Source organism: Accipiter gentilis, chromosome 24 (genome assembly GCF_929443795.1).
Source record: "Accipiter gentilis chromosome 24, bAccGen1.1, whole genome shotgun sequence".
In the NCBI taxonomy this organism is placed as follows: domain Eukaryota; kingdom Metazoa; phylum Chordata; class Aves; order Accipitriformes; family Accipitridae; genus Astur; species Astur gentilis.
The window spans coordinates 1,301,916-1,322,396 of NC_064903.1; the positions used below are offsets into that span (position 1 = coordinate 1,301,916).

General features: G+C 46.2%; 1 protein-coding gene across 14 annotated transcripts in view; it reads left to right on the plus strand.

Annotated features, from left to right (window-relative positions):
* LOC126050063 (H(+)/Cl(-) exchange transporter 5) overlaps positions 1 to 20,481 on the plus strand; it is a 42,668-nt gene that overhangs the window by 16,107 nt on the left and 6,080 nt on the right. For 12 of the 14 annotated variants that reach the window (XM_049827428.1, XM_049827424.1, XM_049827430.1 and 9 more), the window contains 8 exons: positions 312 to 461; positions 11,415 to 11,566; positions 13,810 to 13,909; positions 15,368 to 15,552; positions 16,187 to 16,309; positions 16,802 to 17,008; positions 18,006 to 18,086; positions 18,978 to 19,520. In XM_049827428.1, the coding sequence (XP_049683385.1) occupies positions 329 to 461; positions 11,415 to 11,566; positions 13,810 to 13,909; positions 15,368 to 15,552; positions 16,187 to 16,309; positions 16,802 to 17,008; positions 18,006 to 18,086; positions 18,978 to 19,520 (1,524 nt within the window). In that variant the 5' untranslated portion in view covers positions 312 to 328. Of the gene's footprint in view, positions 1 to 311; positions 462 to 5,037; positions 5,091 to 6,140; positions 6,275 to 11,414; positions 11,567 to 13,809; positions 13,910 to 15,367; positions 15,553 to 16,186; positions 16,310 to 16,801; positions 17,009 to 18,005; positions 18,087 to 18,977; positions 19,521 to 20,481 lie in introns of those variants that run through there. The other 2 variants (XM_049827436.1, XM_049827437.1) reach the window with 2 other exon arrangements.

Here is a 20,481-nt window from a genome sequence, read left to right on the forward strand (position 1 = left end):
CCTAGTGCTGCTGTGTTGGTATGTCTTTCCAGTTGAGTTCAAGATGCCATACTGGGACTTGATGTTTGTTTCTGGCATGGGGCAATATGAAGTCTAGTGCAAGAGCTTTGCTTGTAAACATCCAGCTTTGTCCTGAGCAGTTGCTTGTTCTAGCCCAAATTTCAGGTGGTATTGCTGCATTTTTCCTTCACCTGGGAAGAGCAGTGCAGACTCCTTGTCTTCAGGATGAAGTGTCAAGTGGGCGTCAGTCCAGTTGGCTTAGAAAATGAGTCTTCATGCTTGTGCTCTAAAAATTTTCCCTTTGCTCCCAGGTTTGGAAGCTCTGGCCATGGATCAGAAAGGCTATCGACGGGGGAGTTTCCAGAGCAGCACTAGTGATGAAGATATGCTGGAAATAGCGGGAGCATCTCTGGACTTCTCCATGGCAGATGATGACCCGCCACTCGACAGGGAGATGGGAGGTAATACCTGTGCATCACTCTGCTTTCTGTTTTTCGTAATGGCTTTCGGTAGGATTTCATATTAATATTTTCTGTATGGGTCCCACTGGCCTCTGCCGAGGGTGGGAGTCTAGCATTTCACAGCACCAATGTGAACAGTTTGCAGCATTCTGCACTGCATTGCATCCCTGAATAGACTTCTGCAGAACAGCTGAACGCTTGCTCACGTTCCAGATTTGGCTCCCATCGTTGCTTTGTAACGGAGGCTGGTGGGAGGCGTGTGTTCTGTGCAAAGTAGAAAATCTCCTTAAAATAAATGGCAATTGCAAGAGGCGTGTGAGTGACTTTATGGTGGTCGGGAGGCACTGCTTGTCTGTCTCCAGCAACCGAGCTGCCTGATCTCAGGCTGTGTGCCTCCAGTAACGTGTCAGAGGGGAAAACTGCTCTCTTAGCCATCTGTGTCATTACTTTGCTATTAAATGTAGCATATCCTCTCCCAGTGCTTTGCTTTTAGGGCTTCTGGATAGTCCTTTCTGGAGTTTTTCTGAAATAGCTGCTGTAGGGGAGAGCTGCCGTGCCACGAGGGAGGTGTCGTGAGTGTGATGGGCATGCACGGGGTGACAGCGCAGAGCAATTCCTAGGGGTTTGTGGTACGAGCAGAGACTCTCCCTTCCCCTTCCCTTCTTCTTTACCTGTAATTTTAAAGGTTGTCTGTTGTGGGGAGAATCTCAAAATGTAACAGCACAAAGGGGTTTGGTGCTGAGCTTGCATGATGCCAGAGACTCTTGGCTTCCCCTGCCACCACTCATCTGTCCAGAGAGGGTCTGCTGCTACCTCTTCTAGTCTGAGCCGAAGGTTGTGAAATTAAAGGGGGAGAGGTAAATCTGCTTGGTTTTGCTGAACTTTGGCACTAGACAAGCAAGACTTGCCTGATTTTTGTCATCTGTGAATTATCATAAGTTAGTTTAAAAGCAAAAGTACTTAATTTTGGACAGCAGACCGCAAGTCTCCTTGACTTCCCATAAACCTTCTCATCCTCTTCTTCCCCCACCCCTGTTTACTGCAGGGCAAAAATTAAAAAGAAATCCTTTTGTTTTGCTTCTCAGCTATGTGGTCTGCCTTTAGGTAGTGCAAATGAAGACAGACTTCCTCAAATGTCACCTCTCAGTAGCCGAAACTACCAGCTCTTTTGCTGCTGGAATCTTATAAGGAGCATGTAATTGTTTTCTGCTTGGCTTGGTCCTTCTCGCTGCTTTCAGGCTCAAGTGGAGGAAGGATCATTGTGTTTTTGTAGCAGTTGCGGTAACTCTTGAGTGATAAGCATTGGTTTGTGGTTCAAAAAACCTCTGTCTGTGCACAAAGGGGATGTGTGCAAGATTTACATCCCAACGCGAAGCAGGGTGACTGGTATGTAGGGCTTGGCTGCGGTGCAGATATCGGGCAGTGTGCTCACTCCAGCCTGACCTGGTGGTGGAAGTCACCTTTAGAACTGGGCATGTCTGGGAGTCCGCTTCAGAACTCCTCACACAGAGCTTGAAATAACTTGTGACTGAATGTGCTTCTGAAGATCTATTAGTTACTAGTATGTACAGAATTAAATACATAGAAATAATCACATTATGCATGTTGGTAATGGAATTGTAAATTCATGTTGTCTTACCTGCTGATGAGAACTGCTTTTTCGATAGCCATTGGGTTATCAACTGAAGTTAAACATGTGCTCATGTTTAATACTTAGAGAGAAGGAGCTGAATTCTTTAACTTCTTGTAAGGAAATTATTATTCTATAGAGCTTAGAAGCAGTGGTGGGTAACTCCAGCTGAGTTTAGTTTTGCTGCTGGCCTGAAAGAGCACACGGTTGTTTCCCTCCTTGCTTAAATAGGCTTTTCCCATCTCCGCTCAGGGCATTTGAAGGACTGTGGCTACTTCCATGAAAAAAGCGGGGGTCCGCCCCGCTGGCACGTGTGGCTTGGAGTGATGGTGGTAGCAGCACTTTGGGGGGCTGCCTTAAACCCGACGGCAGAGAGGAACGGTTCCCCTGAAAGAGGCTCTCTCTGTTGGCAGGATGCTTAAGTCTGCAGGGGGGTTGTCGCAGAAGTGAAAGAGGAAATTTAAAAGTGGAAGGAGTTGCTTGCCGAAATACTGGTTTCAGTTCACTCTACAAATATCCCCTACTGACTTCAGGAAATGTTTGCTGGCAAATGTTTGGATGCCGGGCGTGCAACCTGAAGATGTGGTGGCACAGGCTTGACTGGAGCTGGAGAAGTGGTAACTGAGGTTCTCCCATGGTGGAGTTGGGTGCAAACCTCTGGCTGGGACCTGCTGCTTTTGCTGTCTGGTGTGTTGTCGGGTGGGGGTGAGTTAGTGACACTGTTTGGAACCAGAACCCAGCCCTCTCATACCACCTTCTCCAAGACTGTCAAACTCTCCTGCGAGTGGTGGCATTTCAAGTTGAAAACAGCCACAACTGGAGATTATAGATCCTGTCAAGTGACCAGAGGAGGAAGCATCACCTGCTGCTTGGTAGATTTGTAAGTCTGGAGTGCATTTGGCAGCCGGCGCTCCTCCGTGCTTTCCTTATGAGCCCTTGACTAATAAGCAACAGGACTTTTGTGCTGTGTCAGGTCCCTGATGGGAACCAGCAGCCTTGCCTGCTGCCTGGAACACAGGATGCTTGTGTCGAAAAATACCTTCATGTAGGATCTAGACTGACTATGAAACTTTGTTCCTAACTGGTATTTGCAAGAATGCACCTGCTTCCCAAAGGCTGGAGCTCTCTAAGAGCTTAACGTAGATATTCCGAGTGCTTCAGGCTTGTTTCAGTCAAAATGATTTAAAATGGACTACAGTGGCTTTTCACAGCGGCTACTGTGCTGTTTCTGTTATTGAAAACTCACTGAGAGTAGCACATTCTCTCACTCTTGTCTTCTCCAGTTTGTCCTTCTAGTCTTGGTACTAAGGTAATGGTGTTACACCAGGCAGCAAGTGAATCTTAGCAGTGCTTTCTCAAAATTGTTTTCAAAGCACAGATTCTAATCTTGGCCAAAGGGTTGATGGGGTGGCACAGTCTATTTAAGGATACAGTTGTGCTTCCCAGAAGTTGTTTCATCTTATTGGCATCACCTCCCTTCTCTGCCACAGTAAAGGTGACCAGAACTACATGTGATGTTCAAAGTGCATTTATACAGCAGTAAATATTTTCTGCTTCTTAGTTTAAGGGATTTTAAAAAAAAAGCTATTTCCTTGTGGACTGTTCTCAAGTATTGAGCAATGACTTGCAGAGCATTATCCGCAGACACTTGAATTTTTAAGTCGGACTTAGAGCATGACATTGTTTACAGTTGTCTCTTCCCCCTCCCTGTATGCCTTGCTTTGTGAGCATTGAGTTTCTTCTGCTCTCTTGTAGTCCAGCTGTAGTCCTTCAAAGCCAGCCAAAAAGGTGCTGGTTGCCCAGCACAAGTTACAGTAAGAGTAAGCACCACTTTTTCAGACCATTTACAAATACATTGAATAGTCCAGTACAAGCAGAAATTAAAGGCATTCCACTGTTGCCTTCCTCCTGTTTCAAAAACATAGGAATTTATACCTTTAACATCCTGTGTCCTCAAGCCAGTTGCTTTTCTGTGAGAAAAATCTGTACTCCCCAAGATCTTAATTTGCTTAAGACCTTCTATAGAAAATTCTGTCCAAAGCTTCACTGTTACCCAAGTACATGGTCAGTTAGATTATATCTGATACGTGCAGTCCTGTTGATTTTTTTTTTTTTTTTTTTTGAGAAATACAAGATTTACGAGGCCTGATTCCTTTAGCAAAATCTGTTGGCACAGCTGCCTTACCAAGTAATATCTCACAGGTGAGGGGTTGCTTCTGTCAGGTGGTCTGTTATGAAGGTAAGTTGTACTGATTTCTAGCTCCTTGATATCCCTTTCCAAAACTATTAAAATACAAATGGTTTCCTCTGAATAGGTTAAATTAGTTCTGGTTGGGTGTATAAGTTAGGCGTCTTATTTTGTGCTTTTCTTAAGTGGCCCTTCACTCATTACAGTGGTGAGGCAGACACTGTGCTTGGGAGGAATGAGATGTAATGCCTGGGCATCATGGTAGTCTCTCAGTGTGCTTTAAATTGTAGGGAGCAAAGGCAGGGCTGTGTTCCCCACTTCTTTCAGAGGAAAACTTAAAAATGTTTCAGTGGCTGGAAGGGCTCCTTTTTGTTGTAGAATTTAAGAAGGTTTTTTCTCTCTGAGCTCTAAGGGCAAGGAGAATTGCAATAGCAACACATAACCCTGCTGCAGTTTTGGGTGTTACTGAAGCTTGGTTTCATATGGATTTTTGTTTTTATCCACCAGCCCTGTGCTTGTTTACGCTCTCCAGTCGTACTTCCTCTGTGCAATGGGAAGTGGAGGCAGGTGGTGTAGCTGGCTGCTGCTCTTAGAAGGATTAAGTATCTTTGCTTGGTTTGCTAGCCAGGGGATTTCACTCAACTGTGGCACCTGTGACAGGTTAGACTAATTGACCCACCCATTACAAGTGCTAAAGGGCCAGCCTCTGAGAATGAGATGTCTCCCCTGGCTTTTTATTTCAGCCGCCTTCCTCCTTGACCTCCAGACAGAAACCCAGGGTTGTCAGAGCAGCCTCCAGCCAACATATCAGGTGAGACCAAAGTCAACAATTGCTAGGGTGTAGTGTTTCAGACTTGCCAGACAATGTTTAAATGACAAGCTATCACTAGCAAATTGGAGACAGAAGAACTTAATCACCAGCTCCTTTGAGCTCTTATGTACATTGAATGGCAAGATAAAGAGTGCTCCTGGGGCCCCGGAGGGGTTGGGCAAGGCACTCTGAAGTATTGCCTGTGCAGAGAGGACAAAAGAAAAAATCAGTGCCTGCCTGCCTCCTGGAACCACAGGGAGCAAAGAGCATTGCTACTAGCTATTTAGCAAGCAAAATGTCAGCTAGGTGGGAGAAGAAAGGGTTTTGGCCGTACATCTGTGTCTGACCTACCAATGTCAGGAAAATCCCATTGATAAATATGTGTTTTCCTGTGCTGAAGCTTGACTTGGTCCAGACTTTTGAAAACGTGCGGGTGCAGAGCAGGTTCTGATCCAGGCTGGCGTGCCAGGAGCGTCACCGGTCTGACGTGGTGGACTGGGTGCTGGTGTCTGGGGCGTCCCTCCGCAGACAGGCTGCGGGTGAGGTGGTTAAGTGCTGGGTTTGCCAGATCTTTGGGGTTGGACTGTCAGGGTGAAGGGGTCTGGAGGTCTCAGTGCACAGCTTTAACCTGCCTGACTTCTAGTGCTTATGAGGGCAAACAGCATCAGCGACGAGCTATTCTCCATCTTAAAGCCCTTGCGCAGTCAGCTTCAGCTGTCTGCAATACCGAGTCTGTGCAGCGCAGCAAACGGGCAGATTTTAGTCCCGGGGAATACGTTCTGCCGGATAAAATGTCCCACGTGCTGCCTGAGCGGCTCCGCTCGCAGCTGCGGAGTGCAGGCTCCGTTCCGGGCATGCCGGGAGTCGCCATCCCTGGATGTAGCCAGCTTCCTCTGTCCTTGCCTGCCTGCGAGCGTGAACCTCTGCCTGTGCCGCTCAAATCCTGCCCCTTCCAGCGAGGTGCAAGGGCTGGCTCATGTGACGGCCGCCGGTGACGACACGCCAGGCGTGCAGGGAGGGCCCAGTGCTGCTGCGGGCTCGTCTTTTGGCCGAGTCCAGAGGAAAAGGGTGCAGCAAGTGCCACTGTAAGACGCAAGAACGCCCGCCGTCCCTCGACCAGCGCGGCCATGGGACGGACGGGCTCCCAAAGGTGCTCCCGTGGGAAGAGGAGTGGCTGAGCGAGGGTGAGGAGACACCTTCCAGGGAGGAAGAGGGGACGTGAGCCAAGGGGGAACGCGTCTGCCTGCGGGTGCAGGTTGCGGAGGCTGCAGGGCAGCAGGCTGCTGGCGGCGGCTCCGAAGGTGCTCCCGCTCCTCCACCGGGATGAAGGGGTGGTTGGGCAGGGTGAGCAGCCAGGGTGGTCTGTTGGATTTCTGCTGTGTAATGGTTGGTTGTTTACTGCCGGTCTCCCTTTTGTCTGCAAAACCCTTTCTTTTTCCAGATTTCCTAGAGTAAGTGAAGCGGTGTGGAGGCAGACCTCTCCTGGGTACTGGTGCTGTTGTCTTGCTGTGCTGGCAGGACAATTAATAAAGCCCTGTGGGTTTGCTGTATTGCAAATGACAGATGCCTGTAACTTTAACAAGCACTGCCTTTTTTTTTAAGCCAGGCAGACTCTCTGAAGTGGAGCATTAACCCATCTTGGGGAGAAGAGGTGGTCAAAATGCTAATAAATCTGTGTTTAAAAAATGAACTGTACTTCTCTAACAGGGTTGCATTTAACTTGCTGTCCCTAGGCATTAAATACTGATTTAGACATCTGTACATTAGGTACTGGGGAGACCTGTGCAATCATCTTGACTGTGTTTTGGCAAGGCGTTACTGAGCTCATTTTCTTCCTTTATTCCTATCTGGTTATCCTAGGATCCTTGATTTGCAACAAGCCGTGGCAGGAAATATGATCTTGATAAATATTTATGGCTGTCAGCCATTTTATAGTTGGGTATTACTCCTGGAAAAAATATAAGGACATTTTCTCATTATCTTCTGTCAGATGGACAGCTTATCCACTTACACGGCTGTGAAATTGCTGTGTATGGCTGGAGACCTTGCGGTTCTGCTTTTGTAATACAAACCCTGCTGCTTTGGGCATGGCAGGCTGTGCTGAATGGGGTCAGTGCCTGGAGAGCAGGATCAGTCTCCAAACTGCACCTGGCTGGTCTTGATTATGCAAGTCAAGTCAGACTGTCCCTTCTGCACTTGGCTTCATCGCGAGATCCCCTGTGCAGCTGCCAGTTATGGTATGGATGGGATCATGGGGGCTGGTACCTGTGGGACTTTCAGGGCTGTATGTCAGGGTATTGCTAAGGATGCGATGACTTGCAGCCCCTCTTGCGTTGAGGGGCAGTGCTGTGTGCTGACTTTGTGCCCTCGGGGTCTTGTTCATGTTGCTCTGTGGCAGCTCTGAGCTGGGAGAGTGTTCCCAGGACAGCTAAAAGTCGCTGGTCTGGGCAGTTATTCCAGAAGAGTGAGCAAGGAATGACCCTGATCTCATCTTCTTGCAGAAAATGCTTCTCAAAGTAGTCTGTTAGCTAGGTTTAACACTGCTTTATTAATACTTTTTTTTTTTAGGAGAACTGTATCTTTTTATCTTTAGGAAAGATTGCGGTAGGTGTGCCAAAATAAAATTGAACAGACAGGGAAAGCCTGCTGCCTGCAGCATGGAAAGAGAAAGCGTCGTTGCACTTTTCTAGAAGAGTTGGTCATTCCTGTAGAAACAAAAGCAACTCTTCTGGCTGGGCTGCTTGGCTTTGAGAGGTGAGTGTGCAGGAGATAGCTGTTCATCTTCTGCTTCTCAAGGTAGACTCAGTGTTGTTTTCTGCATCTCTGGGCTTGGTAGAAACCCATCACCCACACTTAGCAAAGCCCCAAAGACAGCCCCCCCCACCAGAGCCACCTCATTACTTGTATCTGGACCTGCTGTAAAAGCGTTGTGGCTGTGGTGGTTCCCCTGTCTGGGGGACAGAGCTAAAACAAATGCCTGGATGGATGCTGGCTTTCCGTAATGGTGTTATCAACAGTCAGTGACCACCCCTCCAACCCCAAATTTATGGTTCAGCTTTTCCAGAAGAGCAGCTGCTATCTAAGCAAGAATGTTAAAAGTCCGCTGTAATGTGAGGGCGGTTCCTGGAAATGAGAATTGGACCCAGGTGAGCAAGCTGGTGACCATGGTGAGAACGTCTGGTCTGCCACAGAGTGGCCCAGAGGGGCGTTGGGATGTTCTGCGGTCTGGGAGGTAGCGGCATGCTCGCGGCCCAGTGCCACCATCAAGCTGACACGCAGGATCAACCTCTGGCTTGTCTCCCTGGTTCAGTTGTTCTGCTACAGTCACGGTCTCCGTGTCCGTGGCCTTTGCCGTGAAGATCTGCAGCTCTGAACTCTAGGTGTGACTTGTTTGAGATGTGGTTGACTGGGATGATGCCTCGTCTTGTCTCCTATATCAAATAACTTCTTCAGAGGGGGTTCATTGCCTTGAGAGGCTGTGGGGCAGCACTCACCCAGACAGCTTTATACAAGTAAGCAGGCTTGCAGAAGGAGTTGCAGGTATCTCAGCGCTTTGCGTGCTGAACCTGGTTGTCTGTTGTTATTAGGATGAGTTATTCAAGGAGGTTTTGGTCCATCAGATTTGTAGAACAGCACTTGGGATTTCTGGTGGGGATATTTGAACCGGGAATTCTCTGAAAGCATTGATGCCAGTTTGTGTATTTCCAAGCTGTTGGCCTCATAAGTGCAAAAACTGTTAAAAACAGAGTAATTCCTCTAGGCTCTCGGCAACTGTGCCCCATTTTCTTTACAGTGCAAGTCGGGCAGGTGGGGCTCACAGTCTGTACACTCACCACTTTCTGTACGTTCATCAGTTGGAAAGATCTCTGGAGAACTTCAGTTAACCTTTTTTTTTGTCCCAAATGAAGCAAAGAGCCTTTTTTAAGAGAGTTATTTTGTGGTAGTTGTCAGTTATGCTACATGACTCATCTTGTTTTCCTGCAGCTTTTTCTCTGTTAAGAGGCAGCTGTGCCAATCCGGGAAATGGGCTTGGGAAGACATCATAGGTCTCTTCTCCCCTCTCTCGCTTTTAGGTGACAGAGTAGAAAGCAATTGTATGAATTCCTTACTTCTTCCCATTTGAAGATATCTTTGCCCCGGTGGTATCTGCAACCTAAATATGCTAAATGAAATATTAAATGTTATCCTTCTGTATGGGAGTTTTAATACTCCTCCACCACCTTTCAGTTTTGACCAGATTTGGGGTTTTGTGTCTTTTTTTTTTTCCCTTTTTTTCTTCTGGATGACTGTAAATGCTTAGTGTCTTACAGAACTGTTTTTAGACTTACTCTCCTGCCCAGGTCTGAAAAACCAGCCTCCCTACCCATGTCTCCATGTGTACACCCTTGGAAGCTCTTTGTAGCAGCATATTGCTGGAGGAAGAACATGCGTGGTTTATGTTCTACTAGTATGGATTACTAGGATTATGTGGACTCACGCTTGCTCTGTGGAGCATACAGGGTATAAGTGGCTTTGGTGTGCTGTGGATTGCCCAGTGAATGATTTGTGATTATTTAAGGCTGGGGTTCTCAGCTCAGGTGAGAAATGGGCTACTGAGGACTTTAGTCTCTTACTGTCTTCTCATGTATTTTCTGTACTCTGCTTCCCTTTGGTTTGCTGCTGGCTGGCAACCACTTACTGGGATTGCTCAGCATGCATGTTAGCTTGCTGGTAGAACTTTGTTCTTCTTTTCTGACCAGCAATATTTATTGACAATTAAAAAAGTCTTCAGAGCTAGGATGTCAGGGAGTTCATCTGTGCAACTCCCTGCTGCTTTACAGCTTGTTGCACAGCTCTGTTCTCTGCCCCCTCCAAATGCACAGCGCGATGACTGTGTCTCACTGGTGTGCTATTTTCCTGGACACAGAGGCTAGAGGCAGGCTGGAGGTGCAAAAGGAGGCGTTATCAGTTGCATGCTTCCCTCCTTCACATGCATCGGTTGTGTCCTTTCCTTCTCCTCCATTTCTTAAACAGAAAGGTTGTGCACAGCAGGTAGTCTGGTAGGTTGCTGCTGGCTTCTTGTAGGGGCACCAAAGTAAAATAGTGGTGACCAAGCCTGCCGAAGATGCCTATGTAGCTTGGTGGTTATCAGACAACTCCAGAATGTGCATTTGTAGTCAGCTGGGCTCAGTGTAGAAAACTGACTGTTTTGTCTCCAATTTGCTTATAACAGAAAAGGTGTTCTTCACCTGAGCTTGGTTTGGATCACAGCTCTGTCAGCATGGGAAGGCTGCTCTGCAGAACTGCTCGAGCCCTGCACATGGGACAACAGCAATCCACTGGACCTGACCTGTTTTCTACACTGGGGTCCAGCACTAGGGAGGTTGGACGAGATGATCGTTAAAAGGCCCTTCCAACCTAAACTGTTACAAATTTCTACAATTAATGGATTTATTTTCTTGGCAGACGATGGCAGAACTGGGGGGAATGACACTTCACAGGCTTTGCTTGGGAGCATGGCTTGTATGTTGTCTTCAGATGGACCTGGCCAACCCTTGTCACGCTGTAGATTTATAGTTTTCTGTAGGCCCTTGCGCTACCCTGCCCCACACCCTTGGTCTGTGCTCCTAACTGTGAAGAGACTATCTTGTGACAAAAATTTTGGGAACATATGTCCACACTCACACTCAGCATCATTTTCCATGGGCTGGAGGAGGTTAGACAGGAGGTCGACTGGTTTGGCCAAGTTTGTTTCACCTGAAGGGAGGCTGTGAGCCCCGATTTGGTATCTTCCCAAGCTCTCATTTGGTATCACTTTCTGCTTTTCAGGCTCTTCTGGTCCCCCCGCCAGCAGTGAGGGGGGTCGGATGCTTTGCTTTCTCCCTGTTCCCCTCTATAGCCCGCCTGCCCCTCCTGCTTTCATCTTCACTAGATCCACCTGGGACTCCCTTCAGCTCTGCTGGGGATCTCAAATATTCACCTTCTCCTCTCCTCTCTGCTTTCCTCAAATGGCAAAATGCCATCACAGCAAGTCCTTGGATTTAGGGAAAAGTTAACATCTAGATGCTAGTGTTGATTTACTTTGGTTGCTGAACCGTCATTTCCAGGAACGACCCCATCTCTACGTGAACTGCTGGAGCTGGGGAAGGGTGTACCTGTGCTGCCCAGGTCATCCCTGGGAGGCTTGCTTGGGGTATTTAGCTCAAGGAACAGCTTGTTAGCTCTTTGCTTCCACTGAAATTTGTAGTTTTCCCCCTAAGTTAGTGTTTTGGTGCTTGGGGGGGTGTGTGTTTCTAAAAAAGGGGGAGAACTAAGAAATGCTCAATTTCCCCCCTTTCCCACCAGGATTTTCCTCATATAATGGAGGAGGGATGAATGGCACAAGCACAATGATGGATTTCCTGGAGGAACCTCTTCCTGGTGTGGGCACCTATGAAGATTTTAACACTATAGATTGGGTGCGAGAGAAGTCCAGGGACCGGGACAGGCACAGAGAGGTAAGGTTTCTTACTACTCCTTGCTGACACTGAAGGCGGAATAATTAACTGGCTAGAGCTAATCTTAGTTCTGATTGCTGGACTAGGGAGGCACTTAACTAGAGAGACACCTGGGGTGGAGGTATTGCCCTTAGGATGGGAACTGATGCAGGGTCTTTGGTTTGAGGAAAACGAACACTGAATTGAACGTGTTGCAGTTTATCAATTGCTACTTCTCTTCTGAAGGCATTTATTTATATAAAAAGCTTTAGTGGATTTCTGATACATATCTTAAATGCCTTAATGGCACATTTTCTTAGGCCATGTTAAACTTGCTTGAGACTGAAGCATAGCAAAATCTGCAGTCCTACTCCTGGAAGGTGCATGCATGATTTGGAAGAATTACATTACTGTTGCATGGTTTATAACAGAAGAATCTAAGCACCTATGATCCTGTTTATCGATAAAGAAACAGGCTATTTTTCTGCTCATGCGATTGCACTTGTGAATAATGCTCTCTCTATTGGAATTTTTTTGTGCTGCATGTTTGAAAAAAATAAGTGCAATTCTTTCAGAATTCATTCCCAGGACTTCACCACTCTGCAATTAAAGGAATCTGCTTAGAAAGCAAGGGATGCTTTAAATAAAGTACCAATGTCCCTAGCATGCTCCTGATTAATGAGAAACCCTTGCTGGCAGAACCCTTGTAGGGCGATGACTGAACTCAACTTGTCTATTTGCTTGCCAAAATATTCTTTAATTTTTTTTGTTTCCTGAGCCTCACAAAACAGCTTGTGTTTTAGTAACAGTGCACAAACTGAATGCAGTCCACACTCAGTGTGTGAGTACATACAATACAATATAATGCCCAAACTTGAGCCAGTACAGACCCAGTTAAGGAGCTCCATGCCCCCACTACCTCCTGCCCAAAAAAACTGTTCCCATCTATGCATTAAGAGCACAAACTCAAAAGACTGCTCACACGTATGCCTGCATGCACAGATGCATGTATACAAAGATGATGCCCATCAGCGTGGAACAGGACGATCTATTTCCGATCTGCAGAGATGCTTGTATAAAAAGACAGCTTCTGTCTTTATCAAAAGAAGTTGAAATCAGGTCAAGGCAGAAGTTACTGCTGGCCAAAGAGGTGTAGGGTTGGTCCAATGAAAAGAAATAGAAAGGAAATAGTTTTGGCACCCACCCCAACCCCTGCCTTGATTCAGTAGCAGTTCTACTCGTGGTCAGTGCGGCATTTGAAAGACAAAAATCCAGAGAAAAAAACAAATTATGCTTATTCAGGCAGAAAGGATTCTTACTTTATTTATTCCTCATTTAGTGAGTATTAGTTGTTTGCATCAATGTGCCTTTTTATCTGGGAATAATAGTGGTGTACTGGAATGTTTCCCTTGGGAGAGGCAGCTGGGGTAATTGGGGCACACAATAGCTGTTCTGTCACCCTGCTGTCTGCCTGTCAAGAGCAGTGAGACTGGCAGGCTTCAGCCATCCCTGCTAGACGCGGGCAGACCAGGGCCAGAGCCTGTGAGGAGCTCGCTCTCCTGGGGCATCTTAGATGGGTCTGAGTCCCACTTTCCAGTGCCACCAGCACAGCCTGGTTCCCAGCCTGACCGTTCTTCTGTGTTGGTATAAAACCTGCGACCTCCCTCATGCTCCGGCTGAGCAGCGCTTGGCAGAGTCTCCTCTGCTCAAAGCAACGTCTAGTTTGTATTGCAGGCGTTGGGGCAGTAGCTGGAGACTATGAAATGGTGGTGACAGCTTCTGTTTGCTCTCACAGTTGGTGGGTATCAACACCCACAAGGCACTGTTGATAAATTGGTGAGGGCAAAGTGCTTGAACGGTTTCTTCAGTGTTCAGATTTGCTTGTGGCATCAGGATATTGGTAACTTGCTATTACTAACAAGTAATGGCTTTAAAAGGGGTGAATTTTGTCTTGGTTTTATGCAGAAGACACCTAGAAGGAAAGTGTTACTTGAATATATTGGTTTTTGCTGGGAAAAATGGAAGTATCTTTGATCTGTTCCTGTACATCTCCTAACCAGAGCTGCATTTACTGTACCAGCTGTAAGAGCAGCCACTGGCTGATACTTTTTCTCTCACCCCTTAGAGCAAAATATGTCATGGTAGCTGTTGTTTTGAATGTTAGGGGCTAATCTTCCACTAACAATGTATTTTTTAGAGCGTTTACACCAAAGTATATCAGTGTCTTAATGGATTGTTGTTTCTTTTTGAAAAAACTTTTCTAGATCACCAGTAGAAGTAAAGAGTCCACCTGGGCACTGATACACAGCGTGAGCGATGCCTTTTCTGGCTGGTTGTTGATGCTTCTCATTGGGTTGTTGGCAGGTAAGAGCAAACCTTAATTTAAAGTTAAGTCCTGGTTCTACGCTGCAGCATCAGTATTGATTCCTCCGACAAACCCTGGCAGGTCGCTGGAGCAGGAGACTTCGTCCCTGGAGCGAGGGTCGTGTGAGGGGCTGCACTGATATTGATTGCACTGCCGCTGCTTTGCAATTTACAGAGAATTATTTTTAAATGCTTTGGGTCCCTGTTTGTGTAAATACCCACATACAGAACTGAGACTGAAAGCTGTCCTGGACACTGCTGCTGGTTGAGAGCTCTGAAATTAAAAAAAATAAAATCATCAAAGCAGAGCAGGGGAGAGTGTCATGCTCTGCATCATCTTTGCTGAATGCTCTTTGTTGACACTGGAGAGGTTAATGCCAAGGACTGCTAGCAAGATTTTCTTCTTTTTTGTTGTTGGTTTGTGGTTGTTTTTTTTTTAATTTCTATTGTATTTGGATATAAAAAGTGAGAGGTGTTTCTTGGGAAGTCAGGCTTCTTTCAGAGGTTGGCTGACTGAGACCTTTTAAATGACTTCAGAAGTGAACTTTGGACCCAGTGCAGGAGAAGTAAATCAGTTGGATACAGATCTTCCCGACAGAAAGCAGCTAAGCATTCATCATGAAGAATTAAATCAAATCTTCTGTTAATATTTACATAGGAAAGCTGCTGGTCAGTTTTTCATTAACTGGAAGATTTGCTAAATGATTATTGCTACCTCTGCAGCTTGTGCTAGCACTTGCTGGTACAGGTCGGAGGTCTCTGTTCCTGGCCTCTGTGTTGATGTGGCATTTTAGTTGAGAACAGAGCCGATTGCAGCATTTATCTTTGGGGATTTTAGGAGTTAACAGCAAAATAAGAAATTACTTGAAGATTCCTGTTTTAAAATCTGAATTACTTTCTGTACTAGCTCTCTGCTTGCTTTGTTTCACTTGGCACAGTTTTAACTTTCCTTTTTTTTTTTTTTTTTAAATTGGGATTGGAAATTCAAAGTTATTCCTGTCACAGTCTTAGCATTGTTAGTGTAACTCCTGGATTCCAGCTTTTGTGCTGGTGACTGGTGACACGCGTCCTCCAGAAATGCAATATGTCCCCCTCTGCCTCTCAGACTATTTGCTGTTCTATGTTTAATAAACGCTCTTTCAGTGTAATTGTGAAGGATTAATTTCTATTGATGTAGGGTGGGTTTGAACACAGTTTGCAGTGGTCAACCTTTGAAATATTATGGATGCTTTGTTTCCTGACCTAGTCTTTTCAATATATATATACTTAAGCAAATCTTCCCTTTCATCTCTCTATAGAATAAAAGTTAATTGTAGGCAAAAATACCAGTACTGCTCTATTTGTTGGTAGGTGAGTCAAATTAGTAGGGCAGACTGTAACCTTCAGATATTTGAGTCTGCATAAGGTGATTATTAAATTTTATTTCTTTTTTTTTTTTTTTTTTTGCCTTTAAACTAGGTTCCTTAGCGGGTCTGATAGACATTTCTGCCCACTGGATGACAGATTTGAAAGAAGGAGTGTGTTTAGCAGGCTTCTGGTTTAACCATGAGCACTGTTGCTGGAAATCCAACACAACCTTTACAGACAGAGACAAGTGTCCTGAGTGGAAGAGCTGGTCCCAGCTGATCCTTGGCCATGGAGAGGTGACGTGTGCCTACAACTGTTTTTGCTGCCAAATGTCCCGTTTCCCCCAGACGGTATCATTCCTTGCTAGTCATCTGGATGCATATGCCAGAAGTGCAAGCTCTAGGTGGTTCAGTGCTTTAACATTCATTGCTGGGGTCTTCCACGGGTGTAAATAAACTCAAACAAGTTACTTATGTTTTGTCCTCGGAGGGGGTGAGGGGAAGCAGAGCACTGACACATTTACAAGTGCAGTGTTTTCGTCATGTGTCTGAGACTGGCTGCTCGCAGGATATTTTGCCCGTGAACGTTTTAGAGGAATGCCAGATGAGCTCAGGTCTTGTGTTTCTGGCAGCTCTATCCAGTGGAGCTGCCTGCTTGACTGGGGCAACACTTAACCCCAGTACCAAGCTACTTGTGTACCTTGTTTGCTATTTTATATAACTGTCTTTGGAGATATGATTGGTTCACAGCCCTGTAACCCAGCAAATTTAACTTGTCCTTGAAACCTCAGACTTACTGTAGTTCTCTTCATTTTTGGCTGGTAACTGTATGTGGGATTACCTGCTATTTCTGTGTGCCTGCTTCAGTGCACAGGTTTGATGTGATCTCAGTTGAAATTATCTAATTTGAGTAATTTTCTCTGCATTTCAGGGGGCTTTTGCATATATTCTCAACTACTTCATGTATGTTATCTGGGCCTTGCTGTTCTCCCTTCTTGCTGTGTTACTTGTGAAGGGGTTTGCTCCTTATGCCTGTGGCTCAGGGATCCCAGAGGTGAGTGAGAATGAAAGTGGGTTGGGTTTTTTTAAGGTGGAGTAGGGATCCACCATCCAAAGATTACGCATGCCTGCTACACAATAATAATTTCTTGCACTTCAGATGGTGGCTTAATATATAGGGTTTTTTTCCAAACTATTCCTGAAACATGGCTGGTACTTAAGTCTCCATACGGTCCCTTTAAAATGTTTTGGCATTCGGTGCAGGAGGTACAAACAAAAGCACGCCATTTGGGTAAGACAGGCTACAAAAGCTAGCCTCAGATTTTTCTTCAGTAGGGATAGTGGCCCTGAAGGAAGGACTCATGGCTGTTTCTGCCTTTGCATGGAGGGATATCTTTACTGACTCTATATTACGTTTGGTAGCTGGGAGGGGACTCTGAAAGCTGTAGAGGAAAGCTGAGGGCAGGATTGGGAGTGTCTAGTAAAACAGGAGCTCTGACCAGGGCTTGAATGAAAGCCTGTAGAGCTTTGTGTGCTTGACTTCCAGATCAAAACTATCTTAAGTGGTTTCATCATTAGAGGCTACCTGGGCAAGTGGACGTTGATCATCAAAACCATCACCTTAGTGTTGGCGGTGTCCTCTGGGCTGAGCCTGGGCAAAGAGGGGCCTCTGGTGCACGTCGCCTGCTGCTGTGGAAACATCTTGTGTCATCTCTTCACCAAATATAGGAAGAACGAAGCAAAGCGTAGAGAGGTACGGGGAGACACTGATGTTGTAAAAATGTTGAAGTAGTGTGGGGAGACTGGTGGGTCTGGCACTTTCCCCTGACTGTAAATTGTTCTGTTTTGGCATGTTGTTGGTGTGCCTCAGCACAACACCCAGTTGGAGCAAAAGCCATCTCGGTTAGGAAGTGACACCAAAGCATCTCCTGGCACAGGTCGACATCTCATTTGTGATGGGAGTGTTCACTGGCACTAACCTGCTGCAGGCCCAGTTCTGCAGCACTTGTTTGTGTTTGCCATGCAACTCCATAAACTGTTGGGACTGTTTGAGGGACCTGGACTTGGCCATAGGAGTAGAATGAAGGGCTTTGCTTTCAAGGACACAGCAGTGGGCATGGCATAAGGACCAAGCTAACATCTAACATAAAGCTCATTGAGTGTTTCCTCAGTGTTCTAAGGCTTGTCTCTGGACGAGTCACTGGAAAATGGTTAATGTGAGATGCGTAGTATCACATTGGCCCATTTACCTTCTGCTAAACCAAACCTGACAGAATCTACCCAGTGGGCCGGCATGGTTTTGGGTGGCCCCACAGCACCTCCAGTTACACTGTGTTGCCCTCTTCTGAGAAACCATATGATTGCGAGACAGGCAAACATGGGAAAAGTCAGTGTGTTCCAGGAGGTGAAATTACTGCTATTCTGTTTTACTGAAGCTTTATCTAAGATGAAAGCATAGTATGAAATCAGCTGAAACAGAAAAAGGTAATTGCCAGTGATGCCACTTCTACTAATTGGGGGTGGGACATTTGAAATGCTAACACCAATGTTTTTGTAGCTACTTGCAGCCCTTCTCCCTAGGGAACGGGCTCACTCCACCTTTTCCCTACTGTCTTTAAAACAGGTCAGACCCTGGCTTACTGTGCACTCACTGGAGATAAAAATTGTACAAATTTAAGTAAAGACAAACAAAAAAAGGGGGAAGGTTGGGGGGGGTGAAAATGTCTGACTGTCTTTGGGTTCTCTCTTAGGTTTTATCAGCAGCTGCAGCTGCTGGTGTGTCTGTAGCTTTTGGTGCACCGATTGGAGGAGTGCTGTTTAGTCTGGAAGAGGTAACATCAGCATTTTCTATTAGCTCTGGGCGAGCTGGTTTATTGCAAGAACTGACTCTGCTGGTTTAAAAATACAGTCCACTCATAACTGCTTGGGTGTGGAAAGGAGACCCTCTTGAATACTGATTGGTGGTGTATTTACAAGGCCAAGCAACCTAAAAGCTTATTGGGGTTTCAGGTAATTCTTATGAATACTGGAGAATTTATTTTGGATGATGTTTATCCATAGCTTTGCAATAAACCTGTTTGTTTCCCCCAGTCTGTCTGTGCTCAGCAACACTGACTGCTCACAGCCACAGCCTCTGTCATGTTTTCCGTATGTCCGCTCTCTCCTGACAGCTCTGTCCCAGGGTACCTGGGAGCAAACTTATCTGGCTTATCAAACACCTTTCCTTCCCAAGGGACTTCTAATCCTTGTTCTTTTGATCCAGATGTGAAATGGATCACCGCTGCTAGCTTCAGAGCTTAGCTCGGAGGAGGAATGGGATGGTTTTGCTCAGCTGAGCAGTAGTTGTGGTGGTAGCTGTGGCAAGCACTGTTGTTTGGCACTTCTGGACTTTACAGAGCATGCAAGGCAAATAGTTCTCTCTCTTCAGCTCATAGCTGATTTGTAACAGCTTTTATTATCAGAGTACGTCATCTCCACTTCAGGGGGCACTTGCTGCATTGGAAGTATGCAGGCCAGGACCAATCCCAGTCATTGCAATCTGTATTGAATGGGAGCTCAAAATAAAGCCGGGGGTGTTTGGCTGGAGAGGAGGGAATGTAGCCAGTGCACATCGATCTCAGTCCTTGCTTTTACTTCATGCGGTGGTGATTTTGTTACTGGGCAGCAATTGGTGTAGTGGGAAGCGTTAAAGTGACTGAATCTGCTTTGTTTTTCCTTTTTAGGTCAGCTACTACTTCCCCCTCAAGACGCTGTGGCGCTCCTTCTTCGCTGCTCTCGTAGCTGCGTTTACACTGCGCTCCATCAACCCTTTCGGGAACAGCCGCCTGGTTCTCTTCTATGTGGAGTTTCACATGCCATGGCATCTTCTGGAGCTCGTGCCCTTCATCCTTTTGGGAATATTTGGTGGGCTTTGGGGAGCTTTCTTCATTCGCAGCAACATTGCCTGGTGCAGGCGACGAAAGACGACCAAGCTTGGCAAATACCCTGTGCTGGAGGTGTTTGTAGTGACTGCGATCACAGCCATTCTGGCCTTCCCCAACGAGTACACCAGAATGAGCACCAGTGAGCTGATTTCTGAGCTCTTCAATGACTGTGGGATTTTGGACTCATCCAAGCTCTGCGAGTATGTAAATGATTTCAACAGCACCAAAGGGGATGACCTGCCAGACCGAGCTGCTGGCCCAGGAGTTTACACTGCCATGTGGCAGCTGGCTTTGGCCCTTATAATGAAAGTCTTCATCACGATCTTCACCTTTGGCATGAAGGTGAGAGTTGCCTGTGAAGGAGCTCATGTTCTTCTCATCCTCTGCAGGAACCCTAGGTCCTAAGAGTTTTATTTGCTCAATAAACAGACATGATTTCCTCCTCAAGCTCTGTTAAGAAGGGGGCATGGTGATAGACTGCAGTTATTTGTTCGGTGCTTGTAACTGAGGGCAGTAGAAACCTTTTAGCCTGAGGGTGGGCTTCAGATGCAGTCACTGAAGCTGGTGTCTCAGGGCTTCATGTCCCATTTTCCAGACACAGAATGCTTCTAAATTGTCCTACCTTAAGCCTTTTTGATATATACGCAATATATATATGCAATAGTTAATTGCAAAGCATTCGATATCTTAATTTGTAAATGCTTATTTATCATAGCTGTTCCTTGGTCAGATGGTTCTGAACTTGTTTGGTGGCAGCCTCCTGAGCTATGGATATAGTGCCTAGGTCTGAGCTTTCCTGCAGTGGGGTTCAGCAGGTGGAGCTGAATCCTGCCCCCAGTCCTTCAGTGGTCCGTCCAGAAAGGCGACATCACCAGAGAGATTTGGACATCATTGTTGCCGTGAGGCAGTCATTGACACTCAAGGGCAATCATTAAGTCTGTGAGAAAGCTGTATGACAAATGTGTAAAGGAAAGAGGGGGGAGATTCTCTGACTTTAAAGAACAGGAGCTTTTGGAGTCCTGGAACAGCTGAAGTGCAGAGGTGGAACTTGCTGGCAGTGGCTCTGCTGGGTGTCATTTGTGCTGTGTGTGCTAATTCCAGGAACCCTCACTTTTACAGTGGAGTTTGAATTTCTGCCAGGGAAGAAGGATGATTCTACTCCCAGTATGTGAAGCCAGCGGAGTGGGAAAATCCTGTGCCTGCAATAAACACATACTCGTGTGGTTGGAAAGGCACAGGGGAGTGTTAGCGGTGTGTGAGTGAAGCTTTGTTATATTCTCTTGGGAAATAAGCTTTTGAAAAA